The sequence below is a fragment of the Cucurbita pepo genome, chromosome 12, assembly GCF_057944985.1.
Source record: "Cucurbita pepo subsp. pepo isolate OVF chromosome 12, ASM5794498v1, whole genome shotgun sequence".
In the NCBI taxonomy this organism is placed as follows: Eukaryota; Viridiplantae; Streptophyta; class Magnoliopsida; order Cucurbitales; family Cucurbitaceae; genus Cucurbita; species Cucurbita pepo.
Genome location: NC_141809.1, coordinates 11890597 through 11903964, shown reverse-complemented (window position 1 = coordinate 11903964; position 13368 = coordinate 11890597). Strand labels below are relative to the sequence as shown.

General features: G+C 35.1%; 1 protein-coding gene and 1 pseudogene across 5 annotated transcripts; one reads left to right on the top strand and one right to left on the bottom strand.

Annotated features, from left to right (window-relative positions):
* Positions 1 to 2536, bottom strand: LOC111807089 (subtilisin-like protease SBT1.4 pseudogene; annotated as a pseudogene).
* A 2544-nt stretch (positions 2537 to 5080) lies between these two features.
* On the top strand, positions 5081 to 10533 carry ALDH7B4 (aldehyde dehydrogenase 7B4). Of its 5 annotated transcripts, none has more exons than XM_087129338.1 (18): positions 5081 to 5229; positions 5380 to 5452; positions 5580 to 5645; positions 5781 to 5914; positions 6297 to 6383; positions 6520 to 6651; positions 6867 to 6939; positions 7085 to 7107; positions 7197 to 7260; positions 7589 to 7634; positions 7958 to 8138; positions 8260 to 8436; positions 8522 to 8686; positions 8885 to 9025; positions 9109 to 9206; positions 9352 to 9501; positions 10117 to 10188; positions 10295 to 10533. In XM_087129338.1, exons 4-17 carry the CDS (start codon positions 5783 to 5785, stop codon positions 10169 to 10171), a joined length of 1524 nt encoding a protein of 507 aa, XP_086985464.1. In that variant the 5' UTR covers positions 5081 to 5229; positions 5380 to 5452; positions 5580 to 5645; positions 5781 to 5782; the 3' UTR covers positions 10172 to 10188; positions 10295 to 10533. The 5 variants fall into 5 exon arrangements, with proteins under 5 accessions (XP_086985464.1, XP_023548675.1, XP_023548677.1 ...); XM_023692907.2 differs by having other exon boundaries at positions 10280 to 10533; XM_023692909.2 differs by having other exon boundaries at positions 10265 to 10533.
* The last annotated feature ends 2835 nt before the right edge of the window (positions 10534 to 13368 follow it).

The window sequence follows — 13368 nt, the reverse complement described above, 5'->3', positions numbered from 1 at the left end:
TGAAGCTACGCTACCCATTAGGGAAGATTATTATAAAGCTTCATATATTGTTTCATATGGAAGGATTCAGAACAATCCAAATGAACAGTGCAATCTCCTAACATTGTACTGTACAGAAAGAGGAGCATGTTGCACTCTCAAAGATCCTACTCAAAACTCAAAACCAATAATTGATACTTACATCGAAGCTATGGATGCAGTGTTGAATGAGACAGCAATTGGACTCCTAACGATGTGACTTCCATCACTCCATTGAATTGATCCGAAGCTTGCTGAGTTCTTGAATCCACTGATTTTGGTGAATGTAATCTCATAAGACTGTGTTGTCTTCTTTGCGCTGAACTCCAGTTTGTTTGGAAGAACACTGATTTCAACGCCTTGAGGGGCTTCTACTTTCACTTCATAAACAGCATCGGCTTTATCTCCTACATTTGTGACAGTTCTTGTATATTTCACAACCTCCTCGCCGTTGGAAGTGAACACGACCGCGAATGATGGGTAGTTCAGATTGCCGGGATTGCTCAATTTGTGTTCACATAGGTTAGAGAATGAAGAATCCTTCACGAAAACAGCTATTTGTCTAGAATCGTAACCGATTGAGCAGAGAAATGAAACGTAGTCCTGAGGATTGAGATCATAAATCAGGCCTGGATTCAGAGCTTTGTTGGGATCGATATGGCCGCCGCCATGGACGAACGGATTTGAGTCGTTGCTGGTGGAGAGATCTTTGATTGGGCTGCCGGAAGTGTCCAAGGAGTAAGAAGTGGTGATCAGAGCAGATTTGATTGCTGCCGGTGTCCATGTCGGAAAAGCCTTCCGGAGCAATGCAGCGACGCCGCTGACGTGAGGGCAGGACATTGAAGTTCCAGAGATGATATTGAACTCAACTCTTCGAGTATCGATGCTTAGACTAGACGGACTGTTGTAGCCGCTCCAGCCAGCCAAAATGTTAACTCCTGGAGCTATAACGTCCGGTTTCAGAATCTCCGCCGTTCGGTAGTTAGGACCACGGCTGGAGAAGGCGGCGACTCTCGGAGACGGCGGCGAATCGCTAATAACAGTTCCTCGAAACACGATTGTAGCAGATGGATTCGGATCCGAATGGATGTAGTCTCTAAGCTTGTTACCGGCGATTTCTCCAATCATTGTTCCCGGAATAAGATGAGAATCTGCTAAGAGCTCTTCGCCGTTTTCCTCCGTGTTGGCGAGTATCACACCAAGACCGCCGGCGGATTTCACGGCGCTTCCTTTGGCGACTCTGGCATTCCCTCCTCGATCGCACACGACAATTTTCCCGGCAACTTTTGACGGATCGAGGGATCCAGAATAACAATACCTATTACCGCAATCTCCACCGTAGACAAGCGGAAGCTTAGAATCGCCAAGAGGATCTCCGGAGTAGAGAGACACGCCGCTGAAAACCCTACCGTCTCCAAGAATCACATCGGCAAGAAACTCCCTGTCAATTGTGGATGCACCAACAGTGAGGATCCATGGAGCGATATTCACAGCCGTATAAGGACCGGGACCGGAGTTTCCAGCGGAGCAAGAGACGACAATGCCGTGCTGCATCGCGCCAAACGCTCCGATTGCGATAGAATCTCTATAGTACGCAGGGGCACGGCCCGAGGATCCGACTGAGAGAGAGATGATGTGGACTCCATCGGCAATCGCCTGATCCATAGCGGCGAGGATGTCAGAATCGTAACAACCAAATTCCCAGCAGATCTTGTAGGCAGCGATACGAGCTCTGCTCGCCATGCCTCTGGCTTCTCCACGAGCGTATTGGAAAAAACTAGCATTCTTAACGAACGAACCTGCAGCCGTAGAGGCCGTGTGAGTTCCATGGCCGTCCGAATCCCTAGCAGATTTGAAATCGGACAAACCGTGAAGCGGTCTTCCTATATTAGATTCGTATCCGTGAAAGAACGCTCTCGCACCAATAATCTTCCGATTACAGGTGGTAGCCGAAAATCCCTCCCCAGCCTCGCAGGTTCCTTTCCAACTCGCCGGCACCGGAGACAAACCCTCATCAGAGAAACTCGGCCGCTCCGGCCAAATTCCGGTATCAAGAACGCCAATAATCACATCATCCGCATAATTAGTGTCAGGCCAAAGCCCTAGATTATCCGCCAGACCTAAAAAATGAGGCGTCCGAGTCGTATGAAGCTGACGCATCCGATCCGGAATCACCGAAACAACACCTGGAACACGACGCAGCTCCGCCGCCTGAGCATCCGTGATGCGTGCGGCGAAACCATTAGCGGCACGTTCGTAGTTGTAAAGAAGCTTCCTCGGACGAGAAGAAGGAGAGAGTGAATCGAGAATTGACGAGTGCCAGCGATAATGAGAGGAGAACAGAGAAGGCTTCTCCGATCTAGAAACGTGAACGATGAAAGTCTCTTGTTTATCCGACGATCGAGAGAAAATTACAGGAAGAAAACAGAGGAAGAAGAAGAAGAAAACAGAAGAACATCGATGGAAATTCGCCATTGAAGAACCTGTTCTGTGATTGGAGATGAGAAGTCCGAAGCCCACTGGAGACTTAAATAAATACGATAAACCTATTGCAACTTTATTAGGCCCACTTTATTCCACGTCAGATTATTCTTTTCTTTTTTTTTTTTTAATTACTATTTATAGATTTATTATTAATGTACGCGATTGGGTTACGTATTTCACGAGTCCCATGTGTCATCTTAAAATATTATTTCTATTTTCCAGATTTTAAATTATTACATTATTAGGTCCGTTCAAAACCCCGCCTTTTTCCTTTTATATTTTTTAAAATATATTCATTTTAAATATTTTTTTTAACAAATACTTTATATTAAAAAATATATATATAAAACATCGTAATAATTTCAATAATATTTCTTAAAAAAATAATATTCTACCTATATAATTTTTATATATATATATATTTCTTAAATGGACATTTACACGCAAACGGCTTATCATGAAATAGTAGTTGAGGTGAAATTAAAAAATGCATATGGTTGATATAGGCGATAATTATTTAATTTTTATTTTTTTTTTAATTATAATTTTATATCATTTAAAATATTTTTATTTAAATATGGTCTCGACTTATTCATATTCCATTTTAAACAAATTAAAAAGTATTATTATATCATCAATAATTAAGGTAAAAATGATCGTTAATTACATACAATGCATGATAAATTAAACTTTTAATTTTAAAAAAATCAAATTGATGATTAAACTTTGATATAGTTGTAAAAAAAATTTATAGATTGTTTTCGATGAAGCGCAATTAACTTTTGAGATACTATAATTGAACCACTAAAAGAAATATGTACCTTATCGGTATAGATAATATGATATGGAAATCAACACAAGGGAAACTATGAAACGGATTACCTTGATGATCAAGATCAAGAGTAAAGAAAACTCGTTTCTAAACTCGTGATTCGAATCACTCCACAAGAGGTTTGATCAATACCACTTAAATGACTCTACATGCAAATTCTAAACACAAGAATTTGCAAAGTAAGTTTAGTTCTCAACAAAGCTAAAATAGAAATTATATTCTTAATTTCAAAATCTGATGTCTAATCAAAGAAAAGAAAGCTTTATATAGCCTTTACAAACCTTAACCTACCTGATACATAACTCCCAAATTAAATGGGCTTGTAAATTAGAAATACTCATGACCTCCATATTAAAATGGTTAGTTAATGGTGGAATATAGTAACCTATGTGGGTTACCATATAATCTTAACTCCTAATTTAAAACTAGCTTAAACTAGCTTAAATACGACAACAAGTAGTTAAACTATAATTAAATAATGTAAATAATAAAATGTGTTTATTAGTCATCCACGTACTATTTGATAAATTCAGCGGAGTTCATTAAATGTAACTTAAAGTGCATTTAATTCATTTTTGTCTTAAAGCTCAACTTTGCATAACATATAAGGGAGGTTTCCAACGTCTTCTAGAATTTCCTTTGATGAGCTCATCATAACTTGAATATAACTGTATAAGATTTGTTGTAGCTTCTTGACTCTCGTCCTTGTAATTGGACCTTGAGGTATGGAAATTCTTTGGTCGTGGTTCATATCATAATAACTTCAATTTTTTTTTAAAGTATTTCTCAGCGTCTCTTGTTCACTCTTATTCATATGTGGTATCAGTTCATTCACGTATCTTTTCATTTACTTAAAGCCTCATATATTTATAGACGAGAGGTTTTTTTCAATTGATAATATTTATATATTTAGACTCAACCATTTGTAAATAATTAATTAATTAATTAATACACAAAAAAAAATTATAAAAAAAATAATGTTAGTACTTTATTTCAACCCAACATTTAAGCAGCGAGGCGGTGGGAGATTGAATTATAAGCATCTTATTTATTCGAGATACAAATTATAGTTGACGAAATCCTCAAAAAGTTCTTACGCTCACACTATTAGTTAGTAAATGACAACTTATGATACTGCTTCGGAAGCACGACATCATTGTTGGAATGACATATGAATCGAGGATTATCCATCTTGGACCACTGGCGCTGTCACCATTGATTTATCCATTTATTTTTAGTTTTTTTTATTCCCGTTATACTCGAAGAAAAAATATTGGGATCAAATTAAAAATAATAATAATAAAAAAAATCAAATGTCTCATTTTTTTAATATATATTTAAAAAATATTCCTTTCCAATAATATTTTAAAAAATATTCCTTTCAACTAATTTTTAATAAATAATTGCATTTTCACTATAATTCATATTAAAGAGACGTAAAAATATTATAATAAATCCAACCATATTTTATAAATATAAATATATTATAATATAGTTTATATAACAATCTTAAAATTTTAATCTATATATATATATATATATATATATATATATATATATATATATATATGCATAATTATCATTATATTTTAAAATGTTTTAGTTCACATAAATGTAAATATATGGTTTCATAAAGGTTATGATTAAAAAATAAAAAAGAAATTTCGATAAAATTACGGAGGCAAACACTCAACCTGAGGAAACTACGACATGTCGTTTCAGGCAAACGCACAATTCAGTGAGAAAATTTAGCTGAAGAAGACAAGTACAGAACGCATCTCCTATTTATTGAACCATCGAGCTCGTTGAGTAACAACCAATCCATTCCATTGCACATTTGCGAAGCAGATTGTATCAAATTCATTACGAGTTACAAAATCTTTCAGTCAAGAGAGGTAAGTTTCAAGAAATGCGAGCAATTTCCAAATCGAAATCGATCTGTAAACTGTTGATTTCCTGTATAATATTAGTTTTCTCAGTAATCGATGGACTTTTGCGTGCAAATGATTCCCTAAAGCGAAGTTTAATTTTTCTTCCCTTTTTAGGGTTGTTGTTATGGTTAACGAAAGGAGATCAGATTGAGATGCAGAGAGCCACATCATCGTTGATTTGATAAAGGTTATTAAAGCAATTATAAAAATTGATGACTTGTGTTCATCCCTATCTTAAACGTTTTCGATTCTTTCACGTCTCTGTGATATTTATTGGTTGCATTTGTTCATTTTCTATTGTAATTTCTCGACAGTGACGATCAGATTCGTACCATAAACTGCCAAAACTTCCATTTCTCGCTGGATTTAACTTCTTGCAGGTAATCGATTCCATTCCTTAAGAACATTACGAATCTCCCATTAAGTTTCTTGATTCTCTCTCTCTCTCTCTCTCTCTCTCTCTCTCTCTGCTGTTCAACTTCTCGTTTGATTAAAGAGAGATTTTAGTTTTGCAGAGATGGGATTGGCCAAGGAGTATGAGTTTTTCAGTGAGATCGGTCTTGGTCCTCGCAATTTGGGGTGTTACGTCAATGGCGCCTGGAAGGGAAATGGCCCTGTAGTTTCCTCTTCGAACCCTGCTAATAATCAGGTTTCTATTGATTAAACCTTCGCAACACCGATCGTATCTCTTGTTCTTCTCTTTTTAAAAAGATTTATAATGTGTAGTTCGTCATAATTTGTGTTTCATTTCTTGCTGAAGAACATTCGTTTATGGTTATGTAGATATTTCTGGCTTAATTTTGGTGAAGAATGTCCATTAGTTTATAATCTTTTTGGCTGTTGGCTGTCTTTTAATCATGTTTGCTGGGAGGAACATTCCCTGCAAGCACAATCAATTTGTGGATAAAATGAGAAAAAAGAAGTAAAAGTAGTGATGAGGAGCATCTGAACTCTTAAATGGATCTGCTGATTGTTGAATTTACGTACTATTGTTTAATGTTAACAAGACAAATTGTCTCGTTTTTACTTAGATAATTGCTGAAGTAGTGGAGGCTTCCACTCAAGATTATGAGGAGGGCTTGCAGGCATGCAATGAAGCTGCAAAAATATGGATGCAGGTTAGATTGCCTTGACACGAATCAAATTGAATCGAATTTATTTCTCGTTGGCCTGTTGTTTTATATAATGTTGATGGCACATCCTTCCCAAGCTTCAGAATTGGCCTTATCCTGGCTTGCTTTTCATCTGTTACAGGTTCCTGCACCCAAAAGAGGAGATATTGTTAGACAGATAGGGGATGCACTAAGAGCCAAACTCCATCAGCTTGGTCGCCTTGTGTCTCTTGAGATGGGAAAGATACTCCCCGAAGGGATCGGAGAAGTTCAGGTATGTTTCCTTTTCAGTAGCCTGCATACATTATTGGCTGGATGCCACTTTTATGTGCACATGCTGATGGCCGGTGGCCCATAGGCAGGTTGATGGGTTATATCATTTATCCGTCTAATGCTTCTTCAGCCTTGTGTGTAAATGTGTTAATGTGCCATATCTCACAATATGATGCTGTAGATTCCCCCCTTTTGATAATGGAAGTGTTATTGCAGGAAATTATTGACATGTGTGACTTTTCTGTGGGTCTAAGTCGTCAACTGAACGGATCAGTAATACCATCCGAGCGTAAGCTAAACTTGGATATCACAAATCATTCGGTGTTATCTATTTTCTGAGTTCTTCCTCCTTTAAACTTGAATTGATATTTCATTGGGTTTCTAATGTTTAATATCTGCAAATAGAATTTCTAATCACATTTACTTTTTAACAGGACCAAATCATGTAATGATGGAGGTGCGTTTATATGTCTAATTTTTTTCTTCTAAATTCATCTGTAAGGTCTGTCATAATTTTTCCTTTCTGAATGTCAATTCTGTGTACAGATGTGGAACCCTCTTGGAATAGTTGGTGTTATTACAGCTTTCAACTTTCCTTGTGCTGTTCTTGGTAAGTCACGCAACTTAGAAATTGCACGATTATATCTTTATATTGTATCAATATCGAGGATGGATCGTTACGATATTCCATTGCATTCAATTTTGTACTTAGAGGTAGGCACGTGGACACAGTCACCTGTATTAGAAATGTTATATTGCTACAAAGAGTTTTACCTTTTTCTCAAAATTCCTTACAAGAATGGTTTAATTCCTATTAAATATTTTCTTTGTACTTTGCTTATAACTTCATAGATAATACCAATTAACTTCAATACAATATGTACTGCAATCCCTTTGAAGATGACATCTGTAATCTTGTCTTGATTGTTGCCATGCAGGTTGGAATGCTTGCATTGCACTAGTTTGTGGAAACTGTGTAGTTTGGTGAGCTATAAACTTCTTATTCTGTTTTTGTTAGTACATTTTAGAGGGAAGGAGGGAAAATGATCTAAACTGGGGAGGGGAGGAGCAAAGAAGGAAGGAGGGGGCATAGCTCGTCTTAAGCTAAAAAATTGTTCTAAAAAATTAAGATTGATTAGTTATCTCTTTAATTTTCCCCTAAAACTTTTTAGAATTGAAAGATTATAATATGGTAAAAGAGTATTTCTAATCATACTCATTTGTTGTATATAGTCATTGAAAATTTGAATCTTTTATACACCATGAAATATACAATATCATGTCTCTGGCTGCATTGTTTATTATAGGAAAGGCGCTCCGACAACGCCCTTAATCACCATTGCCATGACGAAGTTGATAGCTGGGGTTCTAGAGAAGAATAATTTACCTGGTGCAATTTTCACATCCTTTTGCGGTGGTGCTGAAATTGGTCAAGCAATATCAAAAGATAGGCGTATTCCTTTGGTTTCATTTACTGGAAGTTCCAAGGTAAATTTGTCATGTTGTTTTTAGAGACTTCGACTCTTTTTCATGTTGTTTTTAGAGACTGTTTTTTTTGTTTTTATTAGATCCGTGATAACTGATGAACAATAATGTGTGTCGAGTATAGGTCGGTCTAATGGTTCAGCAAACTGTAAATGAGAGATATGGAAAATGCTTGCTTGAATTAAGTGGAAATAATGCAATTGTTGTCATGGATGATGCTGATATCCAACTTGCTGTTCGGTCTGTTCTGTTCGCCGCTGTTGGCACTGCAGGACAACGATGCACTACATGTCGTAGGCTGGTAGTATACTTTTCTATATTTCCCACGAACTTATTTGAAAATGAAGGTATCTAAGCCTGGGAATTTGTATTTTCCTGTCTTGTAGCTGCTCCATGAAAGCATATATCAGAAAGTACTTGAACAATTAGTTGATGTATACAAACAAGTAAAAATTGGAAATCCTCTTGAGAAGGGTATTTTGCTGGGTCCATTGCACACGTCAGAGTCGAGGAAGAATTTTGAGAAGGGAATTGAGAACATCAAGTCTCAGGCACGTTTGATACGAAACTTGCTTGCTTCTAATCTCTATTCAGCTTCTTTTTCGACCTCGTGTGTCCTTGTATGATTTTGGATTCACACTCCGTGGACGGTGCAAAAGCTTAGCATATTGTGTGTGTGATTTTGTGATGCTTTAACCACACGATTTGATGTTATCTTCTAAATTAGTTTGTGTATTTGCCATGTTCAGGGAGGAAAGATTCTGATTGGAGGTTCGGTTATCGAATCAGAGGGCAACTTTGTGCAGCCCACGATCGTCGAAATTTCTTCGAGTGCAGATGTTGTGAAGGAAGAATTATTTGCACCAGTTCTTTATGTCATGAAATTTAAGGTGAACTATTGACTCCATTCATAAGTTCTAGGAGTTCTTTCGGAGTACAACATCATAATTGTGAATATTTTTGTTTTGCCTAGACTTTGAAAGAGGCAATTGAAATTAACAACTCCGTGCCGCAAGGGTTAAGCAGTTCTATCTTCACACGTCGACCCGAGATCATCTTCAAATGGACTGGGTGAGTGTTTTAAGCTTTTTCAAGCTATGCAACACAATTTCTATCAATACCCTTGGCTGTTGTTCAACTGTGATTATCATATTTTCAGTAGTTGTGAGTTCATTTGAATGGTTTATGTCATACACAAGTTTTTAACTCATTGCAGGCCACATGGGAGTGACTGTGGTATTGTAAACGTAAACATACCAACGAATGGAGCCGAAATTGGCGGTGCCTTTGGAGGAGAAAAGGCCACCGGAGGTGGTCGTGAAGCAGGAAGTGACTCGTGGAAGCAGTACATGCGACGCTCGACTTGGTATGCATCATTCCGATTATCAATTCTTCATCGTCTATTCCATCTCAAAGTATTATACACAGAATTTAGAACAATTCAACATATGCTAAAAGAAGATATGTTGCAAATATGTTTGCAAGAAAAGGGAAAAAGCCACCACTAAGCAATAGAATGAACCCTTAAAACCCAAAGGATCTGCAACACGACTGCCTTCTCGAGATATATATATATATATATATATATATATGAATAACCAGTCACATAGCCTATTTGGTAGTGGTAGAGCGGTATGCTTGGACTTTCCCTTTAAAACACCTCTGCTAGGGAGAGGTTTCCATACCCTTATAAAGAATGTTTCGTTTTCCTTCCCAACTTACCAATGTGGGATAAAGAATGCTTCGTTTTCCTTTCCTCCCCAACTGACCGATGTGGGATCTCACAGAAAGTAAACATTCTTAGTGAGATTGTGAGTAAAAAATAGAGATGATGTAAGCGGAATCGCTCTCCAACAACAGTCGATGTCAACCGATCTTTAAATCCAAACCGTCTAGCTCTGCTTGAATCTGACATTTGTTGTATTGTTGTATTAGAACCCAATCTTGACCAATTCTGTTCATGTTCATGTTCATTTTGCAGCACCATCAACTATGGGAACGAGTTACCACTAGCACAAGGAATCAATTTTGGATAGGCCTCTGGTGTGATCAGGTATTCAAGTTCCTCGATGAATCTTGTTCATCTTTTACTGTTCTTGTTTGTTTGTTCTAAACCCACTACCCACTAGCCCCCCCTCGTTCTGTTTGGTGCTTTTTAGAAGAAGGAAGGGAATTTCTGGCAACTGAGAGAGGAGGGAGGAGGGAAGTTGGAGTTCCTTCATCATCTGCCTCTCTGCATCTAATAAAATAAAGTAATATTCCAGTGGCTGCTCTGCCTTCTTCTTCATCAACTATATATTATATGTATAGTCAAAATACTTGAAGTTGATAAGTAATGCCTCCTCCAATCATATGACATTTTCTTCCACAATATGAATATAATGCTTTTGGTATCTAATTCCCAAAGATAAGTATGATTTTTGCTCGTTTCAAATTGACGTAATAGGAATCGTTATCGAGATTTGATTGTATGAATTATTCGCAATTTAAGAAAAGGGGAAAAACAATTTCTACCCCTAAATATTTCATCAGCGTACCAATTTAAATCTTAAAATTTCTTTTTCAAAGATTTTGGAAGAATAATTTTATTTCGATGATTTTGAGTTTATTTAAAATAAAATCTTATAAATCACTGCTCGATATTCAGAAACTTGTAGAAAAATTGATTTTATAGTTTAATATAGTTGTTACTATTTCCAAAATTGTTATTTTAATTAATAAAGTTTTGTTAACCCTTATCCCTATGGATAACTTTTTCACTTTTTTGTTTTATTTTCCTTTTAATAAATGCTTTTTTTTTTTTCATAATTATGTCTAACATAATAGTGGAAGAATTGGGAGCAATGATAACAATGACCACCAACATTGTATAAGAGATGAAAATATAATAGTTTATTTAATAATGTTAATATTAATAAATTAGTCACAAAATCAGTAATGGGAATTTATAAAAATAAATAAATGAATTGTAAATTTAAAAATTTTACTTTATTTCACAGTGTGGGTGTCAATTGCTAATTTATAAATATATATTTATAGAAAGTGGTGATTTGGAAATTGACTAATATTTAATTCTTTATGAAACAAATTTTGTAGAAAAAAAAAAGATAATAAAATAGAGAGTAAAGGTGTGAATGATTAAGTTTCAATAATTCATCAACTAATGAATTATTTGCATTGGAATGGTACTTTAAAACTTGACAAAATCAAATAAAACTAATATATTATTTATCATATTGCTTAATCTTCTCCAAAAAAAAAAAAAAAAATTATATGATTTGTATTGATTACGAAATTATTTGAATTAAATTAACACCAATTTATTTTAATTTTTACAATATAATTATATATACATTAATTTATTTTGATTTTATTTATTTTTTTTATTATTTATTCTCAAAAATAATTTTTAACTATTTAAAACTAATTTTCTAAAATATATATTGAAATTGTAGGGTAAATTTTAATTAAATGTTTGAAAGTAAATAAATAAAATAAACGTTTTATAAACTAACATTTTACTCTTATTTAAAAACAAAATTTTGAATAAATGATCCGAACACACAAACTGATCCAATTCAATTTTAAAAAGTTTATAATTTGAGTTAAATAAATTTATAATATGAAGAATTGAGTTTGGTCTACAAAATGTTTGAACACTTAACCCATTAGGACCCACAAATACCTCTAAATACTTTTAGAAAGAAGACAAAAGGAAATTACACGTTTTTATTACATAGAAAAAAAAATTAACGTTTATTAATGATTAGTAAAGACAAATATATAGGAGTAGTTGGATGATGTTATTGGAAATATTTGGAAGATTGTATGAAATAGGATGTGAAATTTGATGGATGGATTGAGATGCTTTCGCAATTGATTTTATTATAATTTTATTTTTAGACTTTTTAGTCTTCAAATTTTTAAATCTTTTATTTCACTTCTAAACTTAGAATAAATTATATAAATTATAGTAGAAGTAATAAAAAATAATTAACCAAAATTTTAGAAAAATTCTAGTCAAGCTTATTTGAGTTGGAGAGGAGACGAAACAGTTTTTTTTACAGGAGAAAGCTTAAAGAGGACAATATCTGCTAACGATGGGTTTAGGCAGAGTCATACACCAAGTGGTGTACCAATGAGATCCCACATCAGTCGGACCCTGGGCTCACGAGGGAGATGAATTGTGGATCTCATATCGCCTGCCTTCATTCCTTGTAAGGGCGTGAAAACCTCTCCTCTAAAAGATGCGTTTTAAAATCGTGAGCCTAACGACTATATGTAACAGGGCAAAGCGGATAATACTTGCTAGCGATGGGCTTGGACTGTTACGAATGGTATTAAAACCATACCCTTAACTTAGCCATGTCAATAAAATTCTTAAATGTCGAGTCTCGAAGGTGTAGTCAAAAGTAATTCAAGTGTCAAAAAAAAAGGATGTACTTTGTTTGATTAAAGGATTTTTTAGAATTGTTGGGAGAGGAGTTGCACATAAGTTGATAATTGGTTTATAAGGAATATATCTACATTGTAATCCGACCTTTTAAGGAAAATCAAATGGCTTGGACAATATCATATCATTGTGAATGTTTCTAATTTTTAACATGATATTAGAGCCAGAAATCGAACGGTGTGCTGCGAGGACGTTGAACGCCAAGGGGTGGATTGTGAGATCCCACATCTTGAACCCCAAGGGGTTGATTGTGAGATCCCACATCTTGAACCCCAAGGGGTTGATTGTGAGATCCCACATCTTGAACCTCAAGGGGTGGATGGTAAGATTCCACATCGAGCATACCATTGTAGAGGTCTTTGATTCTTAACATGGTATTAAAGCTAGACATCGAGCAGTTTGCCAGCAACGACGTCAAGAGGTTGATTGTGAGATCCCTTAGAGCCAGACACTGAGCAGCTCGATGTGCCAGTGAAGACGCTGGAACATGACTGGATTTTTATTTAGGGTATCTCTCCAAAAGAATTTTAGAAATTGTTTGATGTTTATTACTACTATTAAAAGAATGATACTGAAATTCATAAAATGTAATTAATTTAATGATTTTTCCAAGCTTCAAGTACATGAACAATATGCTCTCAAAATAAATTCAACCAATTCAATAATTTAAGCAAATAACAATAATAATAATAATAATAGTAATGTTATATTTATATAAAGAAAAAAACATTTGATATTGAGTAATGAAAAAAAAAAACAAAAAAAAAAAAAACAAGTAGA